General features: G+C 39.4%; 1 protein-coding gene across 1 annotated transcript; it reads left to right on the forward strand.

Annotated features, from left to right (window-relative positions):
* Positions 1-6,123: 6,123 nt before the first annotated feature.
* On the forward strand, positions 6,124-23,245 carry si:dkey-157g16.6 (uncharacterized protein LOC561837 homolog). Its single transcript, XM_038283021.1, has 3 exons — positions 6,124-6,262; positions 7,471-7,611; positions 18,379-23,245. Exons 2-3 carry the CDS (start codon positions 7,587-7,589, stop codon positions 20,409-20,411), a joined length of 2,058 nt encoding a protein of 685 aa, XP_038138949.1. The 5' UTR covers positions 6,124-6,262; positions 7,471-7,586; the 3' UTR covers positions 20,412-23,245.
* Positions 23,246-25,720: the final 2,475 nt, after the last annotated feature.

Here is a 25,720-nt window from a genome sequence, read left to right on the forward strand (position 1 = left end):
AACAAACAAAAACAGTCCAGCATAATTCTTCATTTTCTGTCTTGTTTTTACAGTTTTTAACCCAACCCAAACACTGACGGTTACAACTGAAGTTATTTGGAGAGATAACTGAAGAAAAACAAGTTTGCGTAATTAAAAACTAGTCTGACAGGGGGCAGAGAAACAGAGATCAACTAAAGCTGCCTGAGCTTTGTCAGTCACAAAGTCTGTGGTCTAATAATTACCAATCACTGCAAAAACTGCAGCCACTCCCACATGCTGTTTGCTTCAGGGAAAACAACCAAAATCACTTAAGATTCATACGCCCGAGTAGAATATTCCATACTGCATGTCAACAAAATGTAATCTTATCTTTTGCATTTGTGTTTTGCTAGGGTTGCAGCTTTTATTTAAACTTTTTGGTTGTTTCTGAACCTGTCAGAAACATGTTCTGACTAATCAGTGTTTTCTTTAGTTTGTACTTTTGATTTTGAAGCATCTGCTCCTGTGTGGTGTGGTCTTCTCTCCAATTACCAGTAGCCAAGATTTGGTTAAACAAAAAAATCTGTGCAAATCTTTGTTGATAAGGTAAAAAAAAAAAAAACACAATTCTGCCATTGCCATGTTTCCATAAAATAAGGATGCAAATAAAATCAGACATGAAACAGGCTATTCACTGGAAAGCTCAATAAAAACATGCCATCCTCCTACACTCCTGTCTATTTTTTCATGCTTTTTTGCATGGAGTGATGTGTGTTTTTGCCCATATTAATTGTGTGATGTGGAAAAGGTGTTTGCATTCCAAGATATACCAATTTCATTGCAACCAAAAAACTACCTCTTACTTGTACAAAAAAAAAGTGAAAAAGTAGCAGTTTTTCCTTTTAGATAATTTATTTGTGGTCAAAAAGAAATCTGAGAAATGAATCGGCTAAAGATTAGGGTGATGGCAAATAGGCCTTCATCAACCAAAAAAGTTTTTGTACATTTTTTTCTATTTGCTATTGTAAAAAAAAGAAGATATACAGTAATTATATATTCAATACTAAGTAGAACAGATCTTCTTATAATTTATAAATGTAAAGTTAACTTTACATCCATGGTGCACTGTCCCAGTCCCTCTAAATACCTAGAGTGACTCAGTAGTGTGTTCTTCTTTTGTTGTTTCAAAAACCCATCAAATCATTAACACAGACTAACTGAACTAGAGCACATAACATATTATTCCAAATGATTGATTTTGTTGTTGCTGTTGGCGTTTTTATTTAAACTGAAAGGAAACATTTAGAAGAATTGCAATTAATTGATTATTTTTCTCTCCTTGTATATCATGCAAACATGCTCTTTACTAAGACGAATTGTTAGATTTTAAAACAATAACCATGTGACCATATTGCAGATTTATAGTCTGTGGACCATGTTGGCCCACACAGATAATTTAGCTGTTTTCTTACACATAACCTTTAATTGTAAAATAAATAATCACAGCATATTGTTTATTACTCAGCTTGTCTAATTCACATCAAGTGCTGCAGTTCTGCATCAGTGTTGATCCTTTTAGACAGAAAACATCAGCATCTTTATTCTGCTCTTTAAAAGCTGCCTTACAGCTGATGTCCAGCTTACAACTTCGTCAGTAGCTGCCGGTATAGGACCTTGATTGGTCCAGACACAAATGATCCTTAATGAGCCTTAAATGCATATAGCTTTCATTTTTGTTATTACTGTCATTAAGCTTTATGATAATTTAGTTTCCTCATAATAAATATGAATTTGCTGTGAAGTTTAGAATCTTTCTTCCCCTGTTTGCAGTTAATGAAATAAAAAACATGATTGTAGATTAGATTCTTAAGTTGGTTAAGAAGATGTTGATCTCCTTTTTGTGTGCCTCTTGGCTTCGTTCCACAGTGCAGTTTGGGGTAAGGAGAGTGGAATCTTTTATAACCTGGTAATCAACACAGTTTAAGAAAAGTCACAAAATCTATGCACCTACAATACAATACAATACAATACAATACTTTGAGTGAGATTGAGGGAAACACACATTTTGTCAATGCTCTACTGCAAGCCAGATCTTAACTGTCTCTTTTCAAAACATTAAAATGTACATTTTGCATGTTGTAATTCATGTGACGTTTATACCTTATACCAACATTAATCATACTTATATCGTGGTGATTAGTCTGAGTGACCTCGGTAAGTATGTTCCTTCATTAAGAAAAGAATCTAGGTAGGCTAAAGGCATCCAAATTGGAGAGCAGAGGAGTTGAGGCTGAGCCATGAGGCAGGCCTGAAACCCACTGAAAATCTTCAGTGAATTCAAGAGACATAAAGGCTGGCCATGCCTTTGTGATGACAAAAACTCTGCAGGGTTTTCGCCTAATTTCATTTCTGTAGATGAATGATCAACGGATGTTTTATGATAGGGTAGAGTAATTACATACGAGAGAAAAAGTCATCACTGGGTCAAAAGGCTTGCCTAAAATTTATAGAGGGAGAGGGATCTGCCTTTGTGTTTTATTGTATCTGACCTCCATTTTATTTTCCTGTATGCAGAGATAATGACATGGCTTTATTAGGATATTGTGAAACTGATATTGTTGTCTGAGTAACACCGGTTAGTATAAGTTACTGATTTTGTGTTCAAAGTGACATTTGTGTGCATTTGTTTGTGAGGCCTCACTGAAATGGACTTTGAAAGCAGAGGCTAAAAATGTACACACACAGGCAGGTGCAAAACAGACTGTCAGACAGGTTTGACTCCACATATCTTTGTCTGGGGTAAATATTTGTAACTTCTATTCACCTTTGCTTTTTATATGTGGGTAAAGAGATGTATAACTCCTGAAATTCATTGTTAAATAATCACTCAAAGCTCAAACAATTCTTCCCTTGGAAAACTAGGATTGCAAAATATTAAAAATAGCACAAGTAGTATTTTGTAAATGAATGCTGTGGTGGTGATATCGGTTGTGATCAGGCTTCATTTAGATATTTCCTATATTTTTAATTAATCATCAAAAAATTGTTTCCAACTTTGGCATCAGTTGGAGCAAAATTAGCATTCAGAAAGTAACTAAAATATAACGGTTTTATAAAATGTTGTATCCAAGCAGTCTTTGGCACTTATGATAATTGCTGCTTTGTTACTAAGCCAGTATAAATTTTCTGGTTTTAAGTCTAACCCACTTATTTTATTTATTTTTTTCTTTAAACTAAACATAAAAAAACCCTATTTTATTTTTGTGTAATAGAGACATTTACTTCTTTAGATAATGAATGTTAAAATACATTAGTTAGTAATATTACTGTATCATATATTTAGTTTTACTTGAACAAGAATATTTTGAAGTAAAACCAACCACCTGGACAGGAACACACAGAGCGGGATGTGCTTCCTTCGAGACTGAGGTCCGTCAACAATTTGTAATAAGCTGTTGGAGATGTTCTACCAGTCTGTAGTTGCCTGTGTCTTTTTCTACGCTGTGGTGTGCTGGGGGAGCAGCACATCCAGGAAGGACACCTCCAGACTGGACAAACCGTTCAGGTGAGTGGGCTCTGTGTTTGGCAAGAAACTGAACTCTCTGGGGAAAGTGGCAGAGACAAGGACACTTAAAATGCTGGACATTATGGACAGTGCAAGCCACCCTCTGCACACTGTACCACTCGAAGGAGCATATTCAGTGAGAGGTTGCTCCTCCCTAAATGCAGGACCAACAGACTGCTGAACTCATTCGCTCCTCAAGCCATTAAGCTGTACAACAGTCAACACACCCTTCTTGGATATTTTGTGCAAAACATTACCTATTATTACTCATGTGCAATAGTCTTCTCACTCACTGTTCAATAATCCAAGTCAACTAATGTGTAGTCTTTCCTTAGCTCTCTACTGTGCAGATATTTTATATCAAAACACTGAAAAACATAATGCAACTGTTTTGGGCATTTACTTACGTAATTACATTTAGTTACTTTAACACAGTTGTTTCATTTTAGCAGGGTAGGACATACAATAATTGCATTAAAGTAAATGCCAAAAGCGGTTGCAGTATTTTTTCAGTGAAGGAAACATATTTCAGGACATTACAACTATTCTTATGCTCTTTTGTTCAACACTATATACACTCTTTTTATATTGTCTGTTGTATTTTTGTCTCTAATGGCATCTTGCTTTAACTCTGCTCTTTGTACTCTATCTAAGCTACTTGAACCAGAATTTCCCTGAAGGAGTAATCCCGAGGGATAAATTAAGTTGAGTCTAAGTCTAATGTTGCTCTTACCTGAATCTTGAATATCATTTCTTACCACTCTGCACTGCAAAAACAATCCAGAAATAAGTAAAAAATTGCTTAAATTAAGTATATTTAGCCTTAATTTGAGCAGGTAAATAAGATGATTTGCCAATGGAATGAGTATTTTTACTCTTAAAATAAGATAGTTAGATAATATTTACTTGAAATAAGACGATAAAATAGTTTTTTCTTATTTTAAAAGGAAATTGTCTTGTTCCATTGGCAAAGTGTCTTACTTACCTCCTCAAATCAAGGAAAAACACACTTATTTTAAGAAAAAATAACTTATTGAGATTTATATTTTTTGCAGTGTGACCATCTTAAGTTACGTAACTGATAGAAAACAAACATGCTAACCAACACATTTATAATTAATGCTAAAGTGAGACTTCTGGTGGGTAAAGAAGCTATATTATATTAATGTTATTTACTGTCTGCTCAGTCTGCTGCAACATTTAGAGGTCAACTGAATATAGAGTAAAAACACTACATACTATAATTTGTTATTCTGCTGCCTGATTTACCTTTCTGATCTGTTGTTTGGGGCAGTTCTATACTTAACTTTCTCCACATTGTAGAAACACATCTGTCTATGATCAGTAAAAATGATACATAAAAGACTGAGGGAGTCATATTACTAAGAAAGCACTGCTAAAACATTAACATTGAGAAGGCAGAATGTTGACGTTGAATATGGTCTTTTGATGCATTCCATTTCTCCTCTGAAATTTTGAATTTCTAAGTTGAAGATTTTACCTGGAAGGCCTCTGAAAGGTAGAATTACTAGACGGGAAGTTGGTGCAACAGTATGGTACCTTACTTCCAAGATGCCCAAGATGTTTGCTAATAGCGTCAAAAGTAGTAAAACTTTCCAACTTTCAGTGCTTGTAGTTTTTTTTTATTATTTATCTTTTTTTTTTATTGTATGAGGCAGTCAGTCATTCAGGTGGAATGACTGAAATGTTTCAATGGTGTGTATACGTGCAGAGCCTTACTTTCGTCATTGCAATGGCTGTAATGGGGGCTGTCGTAGTATCCATGTAGAATATGACAGTCCACAAACTGAAAACTGGAACTCATTTTCCTTTGAGATCATGTCAGTCCAGTTTCTCAAATACAAGTTTAGGGAATAATGGAATGGGTGTGTTCCAAATTAAATTCAGGCTTCTGAGTACAAATGAGATGCAACATTTGCCTCGCTGTTTTAACCATTCCTTGCTGAACTCTCAACCATTTTCTTTCATGCAGCATGCTCATTGTGCTTGCACTCAGACCCTTCTACACCAAACCTGACAGGCCCATGTGTGTTTTAAGCAGCTGTTTATCTGCACCTACAAACTGTGTCCTGCTTGCCAAACCCCCTTTTCTTGTTTTTCATCTGTTATTGTCTTGCCTAAAATGTGTGGAATCTTTAAATTCATCTTTAAAGCTGCCAGACAGACTAACAACATTAGCCAACTGGAGTTGTGACATTCTTTGTTTTGCATGGTGATTACTTTCAACTCTGAAGACTTGAAACTTCAATTAGTTTTTGTAAAGAGATAAAAGTTTCCACAGAGATCTGTTAATATTTCAATCTAATCCACAAATATGCATTATCAACCCAAAAACCAGTCAACACTTCAGTGTACCGTGCCCTCCTCTCTCTCCATCTGAAAATGATTGGTCAGTACACACCCTCCTTGCTGCCCTCCCCTCCTTCTCTCTCCCTCTTCCTACTTAAATACTTTTAGCATAAAGAGAGAGAAGAAGGGGAGGGGGATGGGAGATCTATGGGGGATGGGAGCTGAGTGCTACCTCTGTTGTCACTGGCCAGAGAGAAGCAGAGAGAGAGAGAGAGAGAGAGGGAGAGAGATAGGGAGGGAGGGAAAGAGCAGAGTTGTGTCCCATATGTGGAAAAAAAAGCATAGCAGTGCACACTCTAGTCCGGTCAGCTCCAGGGATTATCCTAGTGTTTTCAGATCTGATGGAGGACATGCAGGCTTGAATAGGTAAGGCCCTGTCTTCTTTGCATCTCTATGTTGATTTGCTGTCATGGCCAGCTGCTCTTCCTGCTGTGTGGTTTGAATCAAACCCTTATGAAGCAGCTCTGTCCTCTCTTTGGTCACTGGTCATTAGACGGTTCTTCTCCCTTGCAAATAGGATCTTCTTCCTGCCAAGCGTCTCTGTTTGTTTGAAGTGGAAGATGTGGTTTGTCGCTGCAGCTCAGACTGTTATTCTGGGCTGTGAGTGGTAAAAGTTGGCTGTCAGTTCAAAGTGGAGGGGTTTGTTGTTGCCTGAGTAAAGCCTGTTGGTGTCTAGAGATGAGCTGAGGTGGTCATTGCACAATATTACCTTCATATGAATGAAGGAATGTAAATAATTTTTTTTTTACAATGTTTTTAATGTGGTCTGAGAAAGTTCTTGGAATGTAGGAAATAAATGGTCTGTATATTTATAGAATTGTCCATGTGGATGTGAAGTGAACATTTAGAAATGTTTTACTTGTTTCTATTTCTAGTATAAAATGCATTTTTTTCTATGCAAAGATAACAAAACATTGCCAGCCTTCTATTGATTTATAACAGAATTCAGCAATTAAAACATAAATAGTAACCTGCTTACTAAACCTATGCTTTAACAAAATGATACAAGGGAAAACAAATATTTCACACAATATATGCTGACTTAGCCTTTAAAGTAGATCAAAGTATTTTTTCTCCGCTTCTAAAAGGTATAATCTATCCTGTCATAAAACTTAATCCCAGATATATTATTTATCAGATGAGCTGACATGTGAAACTCATTAGGAAATACCTTTTGTCTGCATTTGGAATATGGAGCTTCAAAGTATTTGTTGTCCCAAGAATGCAGTCTTTATTGCCCCAGCGCATGAAGCAATGGTATGCATGGGTCTTTTTGTGAGACTAGAAAACCCTCTTTAGAGACTGGACACAGCTCCACAATCAGCTTAATGCTGGTCTGTAATGAATGCCTTTGTGTGTTTGAATTTGGCCGGCTGTGTGTGAGTGGGTGAGTGTGAATTCTGGTTTTGTTACACTGATGGGGTTCTCAGGTTGGTCTGTAACTCTATCATTCTCTGGTTCGGTGTGTTGGGACTCATCTGGTTGGGTAACATTTGTTAAAGCATTTTGTAGCAGCAGGGAATTCTGCCTCATCTCTTTCTGTTTTTTGTTTTTCCTTCTCCTGTCTCTCACAGGGTTGTTGTGCTGTCGGTGCATACTCATGCCAGTGATGGACCACAACCGGACCAGCGCTAACCTTGGCTGGCATTTATGAAACATCATTCCTCCTTACAGAGACCAGCTCCACAGAATGCTGAGTCCTATTGTCCCTTATAGTAAGTAGGACATTTTTTTACCTTGTCTTTACTACACACCATAGAGGCACACTTGACTAAGTTGGACTTTGCCTAAATCACTGAGTTCTCACTGCAAAAATAACTCGGAGTGGACACGTGTGTAAACAGAGCGACAGATGCACTAGTAACTAAACGTGGGCCTCGAACCAGGGACTGTATTTTTCTTTGACATGCAGAGAGGAAACGCTAAACCTTGAGCAATGAATGTTTCATTAATAGGTGGTAAAGAAAACAGTAGTGGCCTGAGAATGAAAGGATGATGGTTGAAGCTGCAGAAACTCCTTAGCTAGGCAAGTATAATTGCCCCGATATAGCAATTCAAAATTTAAAATTGCACACAATTACTACTGCTTTCCCTTGACTTTTCTCCCCTTTCTACCCACAATACTGACTTAATAACTGACGTATCCAGTACCACTGCTCCCCCTGTGGGCACCTCACTCCAGGCCTCATGGGAGTCCAGTGCTCCAACTCTCCAAAACTTCATTGTTTGGCAGCCAGCAGGGGCCTGCCTCTGTGGACTCGTCCTCAAGAGCCCCTTTTTCCCAGCTCTCTTTCTCGCCTCAATGGACCATTATTGGCATGACAGTTACAAGAAAGGAAGGAGAAATCAAACAGAAGGGTTAATTTAAAAAGTATGACTTCAATTTGATATTAGGAACATCTCTTTGTTCCTTTGGCTTGTTAAAAATGAGTTCCAGCGTAGGCAAATGTGAATCAAAAAAACGCTTGACTGAAACATCATTGGCAGATGTTTGATAGTTACTTACATTGGAGATGCACCAGTTAATCTGTTTGGAAGTGTAGCTGGCCAATATTCTCTCAATCAGCATTTTGAGTACATGTCAATACATCCAGATGATTGGCAGGTCAAATCCTTAAAATTTAGATGTTATTTTGGGTTCAAAAAGTCATTAAAAATCGGTATCTTCCACAATTTCAGCTTACAAATGCATCAATCAACAGAAAAACAGTGGTGGTAGCAGATTCTCATGGTTAAATAATTTTGATGAAAAATTAATAATCAGACTGATAGAGCATCCTCTAATTTCCTTTCATACAAAAGGAAAATCACCAGTTACACTTTCTGCTACTAATGAAGTCTTGAATTACATTATTTCCACTACTTAAAACTTAATATAAAATACTACCAAGAAGTTGAGCTTGTAAGCAAGATACAAGTGTACTAGCCCTACAACTTCACGCAAAAGCCATATGCAGCAACCTGTGGGGGAAGGGGAATGCTGTGTCACCCTATGATAGTTACTCCATTGCTGTTTATGGGATGTCATTCACTAAATTATTCAAAACAGTATGATGAAAAATCTAATAACTTACATAAATCTATAAGTTTTTAAATAGTTTGTATTCAAAATCTGATTAAGTTTTAGTCCATTTGCTGGGATGCAGACATATGGTAAATTCTGCCGTTGAAAAAGACAGTCCAGGTTCACCTTGCCTTATACCTTAATACTGCATCATATACAAACCTTTCATGAGGTAAGTCAGGCTGCCAAGCTCATTCCAGTCATGTTTGCAAATTTTGCCATGTTAGTGTCAAAGCAGCACCGCTGCTTTAGAACTATACAACTGTGACTCTAATATTGCAGAAGTGACCCATTCGAACGGGGCTGGGCCATTCTAGTTCTTGAGGGCCTGTATCCTGCAACTTTTAGATTTGTCCTTGATCCAAAACACATGAATCAAATGGCTGAATTACCACCTCAGCATGCGGTCAGAATCCTTTCAGTCATCTAATTGCTTGATTCAGGTGTGTTGGATCAAGGACACATCTAACTGCAGGATACAGGCCCTTAAGAACTGGAACCCGCCCACCCCTGTGATATAAACATTACTAAATCTCACACTGCACTATGTCAATGCTTTGCTCACCCTGGCATGGAAGATGCTTAGCGCTAAAAGTGAAACTGATAGCATGACCTACTGTATGATTAATTGGGTTAATAATTACCTGACCTCTTGTGGGCACTGTTAAAGCACTGAAATCAAGTTCCCAGAGGGTCAGTTGTATGGACAACTTCTGATCATTACCTCAACAAAATTTGATCTTTTTAAAATCTGTTCAGCTAACTTACGATGGAAATCTTGTGAGTTTTTACCATGTATCAGAAGCAATGTTGAAGCAGCAGGCGGAAGGCACTAAAAGTACTCCAAGTCCTCTTAAACCCTTGGAAAAAAAGTCACCAACATAAATTTATAATCTGAAGCATTTTTTAAATTTTTTTGTCTTGATCTAAATGTTTCCATTTTGACTAAAAAGGTTTGCTGCTCCATGACAGCAGGTCCAAGAATGTAAGAGTCGGATGGTGGAAAACTTAGTCTGCGTTCAGACTCCTCATTGCTGGTTAATAGGTATCATCCAAACTATTGTGTGTGTGCGTGGTGGGGGGTTGGAGCCATTTATGACTTAGTGTAGTGGTCTCCTCTCCTTAGCAGTTTCCCATGTACAGCATAGCTCTGTTGTCCAGGTCATTTCAGAACAGCATACTAGTGTGTTTTTGCAGTAAGGAGTTTCACATGGGTACGCAGAGCAGTGTCAGGTAGTCACACTGTTTACTCTCAGACTAGTGGCACACAAACTCACCCATGTGCTCGCAGGTGACACTGCAGCTCTCAGTTAAAGCCTGGAGTAATAATTGAAGAAGACTTTGTATGTGTGCAGAGCATGTGAAGACTCTCACCTCCATGCTGGAATCCCCCTTTATGGGAATGTTGAGAATTCCTGCTTCCGCCTGCTACACTTGTAGTTAGCCTTTATGTTCCTGCATATAGAGTATAATGATATGCATGGTTGTATATGACAAAATCATTTGTGCACAACACACCCTTGGTCCATGTCTAATCCTGTCGAGAATACCTTAGGCTGGGTGAAACCACTATTGCTGGACCTGAGAAGAAACCTGAGAGAGATTGCAGGGGCCATGGATACTCCTAGAGGGATTTGGTGCAGAAATCTGTAATCTGCACTTCAAACACGCTCCTAAATCAGTCCCAGGCCGGCAACCCAGGAGTGCCCTAACTCTTGTTGCTGGGGGCCCCCGCTGGTGGAGTGATACCTTTTATTTTAAAGCACCACACATGCACAGAGAATGGCTACACACAAGAGTCCAGTCTGGCAGTTTTTAATGCTCTCCTCTGACTGACCCCTGTCTTCTCTCTCTCTTGCTCTACTTTTATGTTTTTTCTTTGGTCCTTGTGAGCAAGTCGAATTTTTAGGGCTGTTGATTTCATCCCATGGTCCCTCAAAGAGCTTGCTTAAGTGCCACGGCAGAATATATCCCCTTTGTTGGCAGAGTGGTATGAGTGTTGCAGTGGAACGCCCTGTGAGGTCTTTGAGTAAACACACAGCCTGCTAAACTGTGTGTGAATAAGAGCAAGGATCATTAGTGTGGGTGTGAATTGGCTCTAATTATTCTCCAGTGTGTGAATGTGGGCATGTTGTTTTGTGCATAGTTCAGGTGGAAAAAAAGATGTTTTTAGGGACCCAGGCTTTTGTGAGTCCAAGGGCCCAGTGCTTTATTTCTCAAGGGGTTTATCAGCTCATTAAGAAGACCTCCGCTCCCATTAAGGCTCCAATTAAGAGGCAGGGGGGTTGAGGATCACTTGGATGGCTGCACCTCACCGGATTCCTGAGGCAGCAGAAATTCAGAGCTTGACAGTGCAATGCATTTTTTTCACACAAACATAACTAATTAGTAAACGAAGGTGCTCCAAGAATACCTTACAGCCATTAGGTGTTTTAGTTCAGGGGATCTAAATTCTGCAATTGCAGCATGTGCAGGACTTTAATGTATTGAGCATAGTTGGTAAATCACATTAATCTAAGGGTTGTATGCAGAGAGGTTACCCAGATTATTTTGGAAAGAAATTGAGGGAATAAAGACAAAACAGAAGAACAACAACAGAGGAAGATTGGATGGATATCATGGAGCGACAGAGTGAGAGATTGGTTGGGTTAGACAGATGGAGGGGGCGATTGGTCATAACAGAGCCTTAAGGACAGCTGTTCTTTGATATATTAGTGGACACAATGACCTAAAGCCAGCCTGCAGCCACAGAAAATAGGGACCCTGTGTTTTTTGCTCTTGAAGGGAAGAGGGGATAGGGGGTGGGTGGGCTGGACTTGGCTACTGCCATTTGTGGACGTGCGTTAGCTGGCTTGGGGGATGGGGGGAGTTGTTTCTAAAATTACGAGCATGAAGTGACGCATCCAGCAATTATTCCCGAGGCTTTTTACTTTTGGAGAGTAGTGAGAAAAGTGCTGTTCAAATGACGGCTCTTTCAGATGGGACCTAACCTTCCTGTTACATCATCCTATCTGCTTACAATTTCAGAATAAAAAAAAAAAAAAAAAATCATCAGATAATTTGGCTGTTTTTCTTATTCATCCAGTTCGGAGAAAATAAAGCTATTTTGACAGTAACTTTTTTGTTTTTATTTTTAACTACTGTGTCTTATGAGGGAATTTGTTAAGAGCATACAAGTAAAATGTAATTTCATTCAATTTTCATTTTCTAAGCACTTTGTGGTGTTTTTTTTCTCCTGCTGCTGAATGATATTTTCTTAGCACATTGACAAAACTCTTCTGACAGCTGGCCTGGAACATTCCCGGAGGATTTGAACGCATAAAATAGACAAAGTCCAACTGTCATCATGAGACACAAAAGAAAGATCTCAAGTACAGAGATTGGAAACAGAGAGGAGACACACAGAGGACCCTCAATGTCACTGCAGGAGACAAAGTTTTTTTTTTCTCTTGTGACAGGACTTGTGATCTGCATTTAAACTCAGTGAAGCAGGTGTGAAAACTCCACACCAGATCTCCTACACTCTGCTGTTATTACATCTTTCTAAGCCAATGAAAGAGAGAGCATGAGAGCCAAGCTGAGGCTAAGTAAGAGTGTGGGTTGTGTTTCCTTTGAGTGAAAGTAGGTCTTTGACTTGGTTTATAATAATTTCCCCACGTCACTGTGCATTTATTTATGGACGATATAAGGTGATCTGTGATGTCAAAGTTGCATGTTATGCACGTCTTCAGGTCATTAAAAAATTATCTCAAGAACTCACCCTTGACATTCTTTTTGCTCAAATTTCCTGCATGATGTCAAATTGTTCTTTGGTTAAACCTGTCAACAAATTGAACATTGTATTATGTTTGTGTAAAACAGTAATTGGGTTTTTTACAGTCACCATTTCATAATAAGGCAGATGAACTGTATTTCATATTAGATTGTAAAACAGCCTTAAGACAATTTTTTACCCCCCCACCCCCACCCCCCAATAATGTTGTAAAATGCAGTTGGCCTCTCAGGTTGGTGCTTTTATGACTGGCTGGCAGTATGTCACGCATACAGCCCAGGAAGAATGTCCTGTTTGATATTAGTATCATAAATCACTGTGGACTTGAAAACAAAGGACTTATGGGCCTTCTAATGAAAAATCAAGATCTGAAACATAAAAAATCAGGGTGCTCCTTATGTGCATGCTAAACTTGTTATGAAAGAATGCTTTGGAATGCATTGTTTACCTCCCTTGTTTTTCTACAATAAACTTGAGTTCCTTCAATTGCTCATTAAGCGCCTTTATAAATGAAAATTTTTAAGGGGGCCCAGTCAACCCCTTTTAAATATGATAAAAAATCTTAGGGGGATGCTAAAGATTAGGGTGATAGTAAAAATGCTTTCCAGCCTCTAACACTTTATCACTAAAGAATAATCATTTAAATAGCAGCGAAAACACGCGAAAAGCTAACCCATAAAAAGTGTTTGATTAATGTAATACAAAGATTTTTGCACTGAAAATTAAAGAGTCAAAATATTCTTTACATGTCCATTTTGAGTTTAGTGTAAAATTAAATTATTTCAGGGCCCTCCTTTAAGAATGTTTTATGTTCTTTTTCTTCTTTTCTCAAGAGGATTCCTCCTTTCCAAATGAAACTTTAAAAAATTTTAGGCAAAGCTTTCATTTTTGCATAACATTCTCAAGTTTAAAAGTTTATATTCTTGTAAGATAGCTGTTACCTCTTATCATAGTGTGGTATTTTCTTTCTCAGTTAAGTTGAAAGAAAATAAGACAGACAACGGCACAGTTATATTGTTTTGACTTTTATGTTCCTATCAGTCATGAATCTTGCTACATCAGGAAATGTTTGTATTTAAGGTAAATTGTTATGGGTACCATTGCTAAAGCTGTGCTGATCAAATCTAATATTCTAAAGCCAACTTAAATTGTTTAACAGTGTTATTATCTTGTCAGTTTAAAGATAATGGTAAACCAAAGCAATATGCCTGCTTCTAATATAAATAATCAAATACCACTCATGACATGGAGAATAAGAACAAAAATATTGCAATGAAAATTAGTAATCAGCTTCTTCAGTGCTGCATTTGTTATCGTTGCAATAAAAAACAGAAAATATTCTGATTTTGATACTTAACAATGGTGAAGGTAAAACAGGCCTGTTCTGTGGGGGGGGGTCCTTTTGTATTTACTTTGTTTATTGTCAAAGGTTTTACAAAAAAAAAAAAAAAAAAAAAAAAAACAATCTTTCCTTTTTTGGTTTTCCAAACTGAATTTATAAATCATATGATAATAAACACATCAAACCGTTTTATTGGATTAGAACAAAAAGATTTAGCACTCTATTTTTCCAGTAAGCATAATAGTCAATTCTTTATTTGTTATTCTGCAGCAGTTTTATACTATATTTTCTTGATTTTCATCTTGTTTTATTCAAGACTTATTCTGCTAATTACTGAGTTTTGTTGGAAAAATATGATATAGAGCCCTTGTTGTTGTTTTCTTTTATCATTGGATGGAGGTGCAGCTCAAAGTCTAGAGGACCCTGATTGAATTGATCTAAAGTGCTGCCGTTTACAAGCAGCCCCTTTGCAATTGGCACATTTTAATAGAGCACAGTCCCAGAAGGCTTGTTGCATCTGTGTTTGTTTGGTTCCTCGAGGCATGGAAAATACAAGTGGAATGAAGAAGGGGAAGTAACCTCAGGGGGGCAATGAAACACTACTGGGTCCCTCCAATTTAAAAGCTTTAAGCCAAGATAACTTTCTCCTTCAAACCTATAATAGTTTTATGGGACATCACAACAGAGTTGAGAGTAATACCTACTTTATGGGACAAAAACTGCATATGTTTGTCCAATAAGCTGTTGATTGGGGACTATATAGACAGCAGATTGCACATGAAAGAAGTTGGAATTAAACTAATATATTTTTTTTAACTCTCCTAAAGATAAATTGTGAAAGAGAGGTGCTTCATCTCAAACTCTTGCTGTAGGATGCAGCTCATGCAGCTCACTCAGGTCCCTCAATAAATCCCAGGCTGACACAAAAGCTGTCAGTGAACCGGTCCTGAATAGATTAATAAGATTTCCATAATTAGACAGGCCCCTGACAATAGGATCCTTTCGGCTTTGTCTCAGGGCCAACTGAATTGTTCGATCCATGCACGTCTGCTGGACGGTTGTCCACCACAAAGGCCGCACAGACAGTAAGGCGGTCAGCAGAGGAACATCTGTCCCTCCTGGGGCCAAGAAAACACATACAAAGAGTGGAAAGTTTTGCATGCATCGACAGAAGGTTCTTATCAGTCCTCTTGCAGCCAAAGAGGACCATCACTCAATATAGTAAAGATTTGTTCATAATTCCAAAGTAAACAGTATTTAAAAAATAACTTTTTAAGACTCAATTTGATCATATTGTGAAAGTACATTTATTAGTGAAAGAGAAAGTCTGTTCCCATACATTCTGGATTCCGACCTTCTCAAGAACTATAATGCCTCTGTCTACGCTTAATACACATTTTTATGTCTAACCCATGACATGTCGGTGAAGCTTCATGAGTTTGTAGTAGGAAAAGATGATGTAACTACAGCAGAAAATGCAGTCTAAGCAGTAATATTTACCAGTTTTGTGTTTGCCTTTCTCTGTTGGTAATTTACTGAATCTCTGATTGCACAGAAGCATATACCGAAGTTGATCTAATGAGTTTGCTGCCATCGTACGTTGTCCTGATTTCCTGCTTCTAATCTTAGCTTTCTTACCAGCCCTCCAATGAATTAATCTGGGAGATGGCTCTGATGTAGACAGAACCATAGATTAGAGCCTGCTCAGTTCATTGCAGGCTTTTCTCCTCTAAAAAACTGAATCTGCGAAAAGGCGGCATTTAATTACATGGAAAGGGCTCAACTCTGCCGAAATACTTTTGTGTTCATCAAAGATGAATGGTGCAGAGTTGCAGTACAATACACTTAAAATATAATAATAGTGAATTTTCTTTTCTGTAAGCATGAGCCAGGCTTGGGGGGTAATGTAACACTGTATTAGTGTTACACTGATGATGGAGTAGACAGCAGTCAGCCCATTTTACAGAGTCCTCTAATGTCTGCTATAGTCCCCTCAGAAAGGACAGAGTGCCTGCTGTCCACTCGTTCTCCTCTCCTTCTGTCTCTGCCTTCTTCCATCCCTCCCTCCCCGCTGCAGGTTTTATTAGCTCCCCTGGGCTCTCATCCATCTTTGTCACAAACAGGCCCCATTATTGGGGCTCCTCACAAACTGGTCTGACTACAGATGGGAAGGACCTGGAGGACATGTATGGGTTCTGTGGCCTGGACAAAAACCTGTAAGTCAGACACCCCCTCAAAAGAAAAACTAAAAACTGCAGAGAAGTGTATCAACGGCAAATGAAGTTGTGTGAGAATGTGACAGTTTGCTGCAGTGGGTTTGCAGCAGTATGGGCTGTCTAAAGCTTAGCAGAGCACTTGAACTGGTTTTGCAATTGGGAACTCAAGGCAGTCGATTTGAATATGAAGGACATGATAATCCAACGGCCATCTGGTCTGCTGCTCTCATCTGACTGAATAAACAGGCATAATCTGAAAACACACACGGGGAGGTGTGGAAAGACCCAGGTCAAAGTTAAGCAGCGAGATAGGAGAAACCAAATCTTAGGCTGTGCCCATTGAGATTTGATTTAAACAGCAATAAGAGTCCTGGTTCAGCACCTACAGACAGCCATGAATAATGAATCACCAGGCGGCTGCTGGAGGAAAAGCAAAAGAGCTGCAGCAATGACGGTTTATGCCATTTTCCTTTTTACCTCTCAATTCCTTCCAGGGGTATTTCTCACCGCGGGGTAAATTGTGACAGTTTGATAATGCCAAGCTATGTGTGGAATGTCAAGCTAATGCTTGAGCAGAACACAGGGCTAGCCCAGCCTAACCCAAAGCTGGGGAACTAGAAATATTAGCAAGGAACTGAAGGATATTTTTTACCATCTCTCTGTTTCTAGGCAGAGCTAATAAAGATGCATCGATTGAAAACATTATTTATAGAAATGTGTTTGTTTTTTCCGAGTGACATGGACCCTGCTTAAGTCAGCCAGAGGAGCAGTCATTCCCCCTCCAGTGTTCCCACAGGAGCCTGTGCTGATGAATAGCTCACTATGCTTCTCTTCCAGTACACCCCCTTTCTCTTTCTAACTCTCTCTAAACAACTGTCCATGCACACACACACACCACACACCCTTCTTTACTTTCCTCCTTGTGTCCAGCGAGCCATTCTAAGAGCTGATGTACGGTGGGTGGGTCCGTGGGTGGTAGGAGGGGGTGTGGGGTGGAGAGCAGGCATTCACAGCAACATGGACAAGGAGATAACAATAGCTCCTCTGGGAGACTTGCAGATGCTACTGGTAGGGTGAACAGTTGAGGGGTCTTTTCGGTACACCGTCATAGGCTGGGAAACTGCAAAGCAACACATGCATACAACTGATTTACTTTCGGTCGTTCTTTCTGCTGCTTCCTATGTTTTCCTGTGGCTCCCCTTTAGCTCCCCCTCCCACTTTAGGAAATTTGACACTGCTGTGTTGCCAAACTTGGCAGCCACACTGAGAAAAGATGCATTTTCTGACGGTTCACTACTTGGTTTTAAGTTTTTTTGAGAGGAGGAGGCTTTGATCAACTGTCACTTTAAACAAAATAATTAAAGAAATACTAAAGATGCACCTATCAGAGATGTGCCAGGGATTTCTAATCTATAACTACTATTTTTTTGAATGTGCTGAATCTGGTTTCTGTTATTCCTGTAGTGTTTGGTGCAGAGTAGTGGTCCAAGACAAAATTAAAAACATTTAAAAATTTTATATTTTGATTTACATTATATCATAGAATGTTTTGAATTAATCCACTTTTTTGTCCACTCCTCGCTTTGTTTTTTCATGTTTTAATAAGACGAAATCTTTGCACAATGACCATTGTAAGCATTATTGTAAGCATCTGTTTCTTTGTGTACCTCCAGAGAACAGATCCTTTACTCCAAAAGCGGCTCAACCTTTTTCAGATCCAGCATGTTTTACAACAGAGGCTAAAAGCTCAGCACATTAAGAGAGAAAAATGTTGCTGTAATATGTAGCCAATAGAAAAGTCATTCATTTTCCAAGCAGATTTCTCAATGTACTGCTATTTCACAATCTGTATTAAAACAAACATATGCTTGTATTGTGTCTGTACAGCTAATGGTTTTTTAATAATAAGATTAACCCTAGTGAAATGAAGTCCATCCATCCATCCATCCATCCATCCATCCATCCATCCATCCATCCATCCATCCATCCATCCATCCATCCATCCATCCATCCTCTAAAAATAGAATCGAGCAATAACATTTTTGCAATATTTGTATGCATAATAATATGTCTTGTTTGTCTTTCTAGGCCTGTTAAAGATGCACTGGAACCCAGAGCATGCCCAGCCCCTCAGCCAGTGGCCTGAGCAGCACCTGGACATTACCTCCACCACCTCCTCTCCAGCCCACAAGGCGGAAATCTACTCCAGCCGTGGACGCAGCTCCTACAACTATGCCTGGGCCAATGATGACATCTCTGCCCTCACAGCCTCAAACCTTTTGAAGCGCTATGCTGAGAAGTATGCAGGTGTGCTAGACTCTCCATACGACCGACCTCCCACAGTGGGAACATACCCAGAGCCGGGGCCTTTTGGGGGCCTTAATGGCCAGAAGACGGAACTGGAACCGTGGCCACTGACCCACAACGCTGATGCTTCCTATCCTTTGGTTGCTTCTGGAGGCCATGAGAGTCTTTCAGGCTCCAAGACTGCCACGTCTGCAGCCCCCCCTGGGCCGAACAGCGTGTCAGTAGTCAACAGCAATCTGTCAGACTCAGCCTACAGTGGCAGCAGCTCCTGCAGTGGTTCAACTGAGTACCCCTCTAGCTACAATGGCACCTATCTTTCGTCAGGGTTCTGTCCTCAGCCCAGTGCAGCACTTCCTCCCACCTCCCTCCACACTCTGCAACCCACAGCCACTTTGGTGCCCAGCTACAGCCCTAACACAGCTGTTTATAACTACCCACCAAGCACATACCCACCCCAGACTAGCCTTGCTACAAGCTACAGTCACCCTTCCACAACATACCTCCCTTCTGGTCTACCTTCTCCGACACCCATCCCCACAAGACCCACTGTAGTTGGAGGCTCATATAGTTACCAGAGCTCCAACCTTGGAGTATCTGAGAGTGGAGTCACGTTAAAAAGGAAGGCATTTGAAATGGGAGTAGAGGAGGATGACAGCGGGGATAGGTCACGGTACAGGAAATACAACTATGATGCCTTGAAGGCTGGAGGAAGCTCTCCCTACCGTGTGAATGACAAAACAGAGTCCAGAGGAAATGGATTTAGCAGTTCAGGCAGCACAGATCCTCAAACATTCAAGGCAAACAAGCCCTCCTCCCAGCCACTGGTATCTCCTCAGTTTGGGACTGGTGGAGAATACAGTCCACCTGCAGGCATGACAGGGGAGAACGGGGTAACAGAGCAAGGCTTCACTCAGCAGCAACAACGCCCTCAGTCACTGAAACATAATTCGCTATGTACAGCATCTGCTGAAGCTTTAAAGAGCCCAGACCCCCGACTGCTGGAGCTCATCAACGGAGAATTGTTAGATTGCCGTCCAGATCTGCTCTGGACTGAACTGTTTGGGCTCAATCATGTCAAGTCTGCCCTGGAGGAGGACCTGCTTTGGCCCGTATTAAGGCCAAGTCCTGTGATCCGGCCACCCAGAACTCTCCTGCTGTTTGGTCCCAGAGGAGGGGGTAAGAAGACACTAAGTCGTTCGCTGGCCTCCCAGATGGGGGCTTCCTTCTACACTGTGAGCGGACCAATGCTGGCCTCAAAGGGAAAGCTTGAAGCAGAGCGCATTTTAGGTTCTCTACTGCAGGTGGCAGGGGCACAGCAAGCCTCGGTGATACTGCTCAGTCAAGTTGAGGCGATGGAGGAGGAGGGGCTGATGCAGATACTGCTAACAACTCTAGAGAAAGTCCGGGTTGGCTCCACAGGTTTGGTTATTCTTGTGTGCACCACCGGAAGGCCCGATCTCCTGCAGGACGCGGTTCACCGAAGCTTTGCCAAGAAGTATTACGTTGGCCTCCCAGATGTAGCGACTCGTCAACATGTGCTGCTGCAGGCACTGCAGGGCTTCAACCTGTCAGAGAGGGAGCTAAATGCTGTACTGCAGCGCACCGAAGGCTTCTCAGTGTGGGAGCTGCTGCAGCTCAGCCAGCAAGTGCTCTCCTCATCGTCCTCCCCACCTGGAGCCATGCATAGACTCACCAACTCCCCAAAACCTCTGAACTTTACAGATTTTGAGAATGCCTTTTGCAAGGTGCGTCCACACACCACCACAAAGGACTTGGATACTTGTATAGAGTGGAGCAAAATGTATAGCCACTGAGAAAGCAGCTAGTCACAGTACTTGGACTGCACTACAATTCTGTTTTTGCATTGGCATTTAAAGCCTTGGGTATATTTTGCTGTTATTTCTTTATTACTGATTATGCAGCCAAAAGATCCAGAGAATCTTGAGGGTAGGGGTAGTGCTGAGAAAGTAATTTCACTGGCAGGAACCTGACATGGTGTACCGTTTGTTTTGCCCAGAAGACTGACAATATTTGATGTTTTCCCAAAGATAAAGTGAGGTGAAGGTGTAATACTTCTTTAGCCAACAGGGAAAATCTGAGAGGTATTTAGATTCTCTCCAAGATCCTGATTAGCCTTGGTCTAGGAAAAAAATCTGTAATTTGTTGCTAGGTTCAAGATTATGGATAATCAGGTTTTGGAAAAATCCCCCATTTGGCTGTTACTCTCAGGTTCCTATTTATTACCAATCCACCGCCATGTTATTGTACAACCAAAGGATGTAGTAACAGGATCGTTGTGCAAAGGGCTTAGGATTAGTAACACTTCTGCAACCTTTTTTTTTTTTTTTTACCAAAAACATGGAAAACCAAATAGATAGGTAAAGCACTGATAATTTCTTTAAACAGACCCATCTTAACAAAGTAAAGGTGACAGCATGTTAATGTTCACAGTAGATTTTTACCAAACTATGATGCAAAAAACCTTCTCTGAGAAAGCAAGCACAGGAGAAGTGACTCTAGAGCTGATTTGTCCTTGAATACAGTTGTTGTATTCCAATGTTTTTATGTTTTGTTGCAGAACAGCTTCTTATGCTCCCTCATCTAGTCACCAAATGTACTGTGCTTACATTATAGTACAATTAACCCACTACCTGTTTTATGATTCACATTCCTGAACAGGTACATTTTCTCACCCACAAAACAAAACCTGCACATTCACCTTTGTCCCCCAACCTTTTTATTTTCCTGCCTCTCTTCGTCCTTTTTACTTGTATGATGAAATGTTGTTTGAAATGCTCAGGAAGAATTTCTTTACCTCAGAAATATGAAATAAAGAATGTATGTAATCTTAGGGTCTTAGAGGAGAATGAGATAGAGGAGTGAGGAGGACCGTGACAGTCTTGTGAAAAACTCACTGCAGCTGGGCTTGTACCTCAGCAGAGAAACTTGAATATTCTACAAAGAGTAACAATGAATGTAATTCAGGTATTTCAAAGGATATTTGATGCCATAAATCCATGTATTACTATATAAATATATATATGAATATATAAAACATGTTTTGTTTATTTCAGTTCTTCTATGGTTTATTTTTATTGTAGTATATGGTGAAGTGATGATTGTCTTTGAGAAAAGTAGATAACAGAAAATAGTTCTTTTGTTAGACAAACTGCTCCAAAATCTTGGAAATGCTTTCTTTAATATTTTCCTATCTTGTCAAAAACCAACACACACTGGTATGGTTTTTAGTACTCCTGGTAAAGATGTGTAAAAAACCTTAAACCCCCAAAACGTATTTTTCCAGTAGCATAAAGTTACACACATTAATTTGAGAACATTTGTTCATCAGTTTTAAGTTGTAGATAGCAGTCCAAGTTTAAAACCTATCCAAAATGTGGATGTACACGCCAAAAAGGATTTTGCTCAACCCAATCATTTTCTAAGTAGTTGCTCACATTGGACCAACTAGGTTTGATTAAATACAAATCATGCTGCCTAAATCAGTGTGGCTGCCTATGTAGGACTTGCCTATGTCTCAAACTGGATAATCAATGCAAACTGGGTTATATATCTAAGGGCCCATATGGGTCCCAGTTTTAACCTGGAGTTGTCCTTTATCAACTCTGGTCTGGCATTGCATAACATGCGGGGCAATCCTATTAGAAATCTGTTTTTGGCTTGTTTCCTTTCAGTTTATGCCCAATTTGTAAATGCTATACATTTCAATTGAAAAACTATAGCAAATGCCAAATATATTTTTTCTGTTGTCAAACGGCAGTGGCACCAACTATTGCCAGCAGTGAAACCAACAACAGTACCACATGCAATATTTTTCTAATATTGTTGAATGTGTGACTTTTTTCTCTCCTTATGTTCAGTTAGGATTTCTTCTGGATTTCAAAGCATCTTGTCACTGTAAGTTTTTTTTTTTACACATCTTTACCAATGATGCTAGGAACTCTGACCTCAGCATTAGGTCTGCTGCTTTCATTGTTTCAGTATTTTATTTCTACATCGAAAATTAAACCAAGAACCAACAGTACTTCACTTACAGTCAGTATTTCAGCCCTTAGCTTAATTAAAAAGGATAGAAACATTAACCCCAAACCAATAGTTTAGACTAAGAATTTACTTGTGGGTGTTGAATATTTACGTACTAATGTGTGGATTAAGCCACAGAATAGACAATTCAGCAATATATCTCTTTCTACAGCATTCCTTCTAGAAGCTGGAAAAACCTAGTTAATGGCGAAGGGTTTGTATGTTTCAGGATGATGTAATATGTCACATTCGTTCCTTCCCTCCCACCCTCTGTCTTTCCTTGCTCATCATTCTCTTTCTTTCTCCCCGAATGTAATCTCATTTGACTGGATTGCCCCTGGCCACAAGCTCCTGTGACCATGTGGTGTTGAATCTGCTCCCCAACCCCCTACTCTTTCTCTTATTCTTCCCTTATTCTGATTTCTCCGGAGTGGAAGTGGACTGATTGATGCCCAGCAATCCTATATTGTAAAGCAGCCTTCCCTAACCAGCTGGTGGATTCAGTCTTGCCGTACAGCCATATCAATCAACATGACTCCCACTGTTTCAGCTAAAAAAAAAAAAAAACGCCAAAACAGTTCTGCCTCAAGCAACATTGCTTGGATAACCTACTATACAGGAATTAAATCTCCTTCTTTTTGCTAACAGTTTGTCCAACAAAAAAAGCATTTAATTTGTCCATTTTAAATCTGCCCACTGCATTAACTTTGCTCTTGTGCTTTTGGTTATTGTACATTATGTAACCATTTCTACCTCATTTTGCAGCATATTGTACATGAAAGTATTTATTTCATGTCTTTTTATTTGATGTCTGTTTTGAAATGATAATGATGTTCTTAAACTGTAATAGTCTACCTCAGAAAAGACTGTATTTTAAGAGAAGAGTATCACACAATATTAAACAGAATTTGTCAATATTGCAATATGGCTGTTTTTTTTTTCTATCTAGCTCACCTTTTGCTTTGCACAAATCTGAACGCTCTCTGCTTTTTCAGGTTTACACTAGTTTCATAAATCTCTTTCTCGATTACTTTTATAGTTTTGTAGATATATTCCAGGATTGATATTGCTGGAAAAACAAGAATAGTAACATGCAAAACCTTTTTTGTGACACGTGTTATATCTCAAAAGAATATGCATGAAAGAAAACGTAATGTTCAGATATGTTTTATGGTGTTATTTATTATAAAAAGTTTGGTTGCATACTGATGGTTGGTACATACTCCATCAGGATTTTATGGTAAAGAGCAGAATTCGGGAAAGCAAATATTCAAGGACCAGAAAAGCTGTCATAGACCAACACATTACCACATTTGGAGGTATTGTGGAGGAATTTTGTGCCCCTTCAAATAAAAAAAAAAAAAAAAGAACATGCACAACCTTTTACCCGCTCTTTTTGCTCCCTGTTGGTCATGTAATTCCTCCTCACTGCGTGGTGCCTGCGGCACCTTTATTATTAGTCGCTGCTGTTGGGCAGCGACAGCGGGCCGCTGTGGCAGTGAATGTTTTTTGTGAGGAGAGCTCTCTGGGCAAAGAATACCAGGATATATCTGCCAGACATGGGCAATGTGGAGTCAACAAGTCATCTCCATGTCATGTATTGGTTCTACCCAGCCAATTAACCAGGTGAGTCCAATCTGCACAGGTTAATTCACAGTGAAGATTGGACTCACCTGGTTAATTGGCTGGGTAGAACCAATACATGACATGGAGATGACTTGTTGACTCCACATTGCCCATGTCTGATATCTGCCTCTTCTGAGGTCTTTCTTTTCTTCTCATACACTTTGTAGACACTTTTTCTCTTACGACCCTTTGCCATTTTCAAAGAACCCCGGTGAGAAAGGTTAGCTCAATAGCCCCATTTACACTACGAGATTGGTCCGAGCATAGTAACCGAGATAAATGTTGAGTGTAAATGGTAAGCAAACTTTTTATACAACCCCATATTTTATGGTTTTTGGTACACTACTATTAAGCAATGTCCCCACTGCTGCAGAACTAGTTTAAATAAGTGTTGGTTGAATAAACAGAAACGGGGTATTCCTTGGAAAATAGAAGTGCAGACAGAAAACTGCCAGGCTTCCTGCATGTGTGTGCAAATAATTTTTCAGGCCTGCATGGACTTGCATTTTTTTTTTTATCTATGTGTGTGAACATGTGTGTGTCTGTCTCTGTGGCTGATAATGCTGTAGCTCCCAGATCAGCCACAGAAGCAGCACTAGCTCACCCCTGAGGCTGTGGGGCCCAGCACCAGAACGCAAAGGTCCTTTATCCCTGTCACTGTCTGTAAACAACACTTCGTCCCAGCGGCCTGCTTCTTGCTCTATTTCTGCTCCTTCCTGACATCTTTCAAAGACTCAAAAGTAACCGAGAGTTGTAAAATAAATGTAGGTACAGAAATTAATGTTCATCTAAAGCATGATGTACATTTATACATAACTGTTCAAAACACAGTGCCTATGAATACAGTTAGAACACTATTGCTGAGGATGCTGAAGTAAAAGACAAAAGTAATTAATTTTGTAATAATGATGCATTGCTCTGGTATAACCACAACCTTGAGCAGCAGTTGCCCTTCATCCTCTAGTGAAGGATAAAGGTTTTTGCAGCTGTTTGAGAATTGGTTCTAATCTTGAAGCTATTAACAGAATCAGTTGCACAGCACAAGGTTGTTTGGGCAACAGTGTGAAAGAAAACAATAAAAAATATATAAAATTACAGTAGCAGGGGTTTAATGTGCATTAAAAAACATATATAATTCCAGTGAGGTGTATTATATACATTCACCAGGGGCATTAATAATATTACATTGGGGAGTTTTGAGACAAAGTTACATTTTTTTTTTCTAGGTTGGTACAATAATACAACTTGATTGAGTTCTAAAAGGGTTATTTTTTTTCAGGGCCAAAGGTTTTTCCAAAAAAAATAAAATAAAAATATTTTGGCTCTGTATGGGTACACAAGATTAAATTTATTATTAATTTTCTCTACTCAAACCTGGGTCAAGAAGCTTAAATACACTGGTGCCAAGTCAGTTGGAATGCTTGTTTTTTTTTTCCAGAAACATTCATTCATTTTA

This window comes from Cyprinodon tularosa, unplaced genomic scaffold, assembly GCF_016077235.1.
Source record: "Cyprinodon tularosa strain WSP-4 unplaced genomic scaffold, ASM1607723v1 ctg19, whole genome shotgun sequence".
NCBI classification, from domain to species: Eukaryota; Metazoa; Chordata; class Actinopteri; order Cyprinodontiformes; family Cyprinodontidae; genus Cyprinodon; species Cyprinodon tularosa.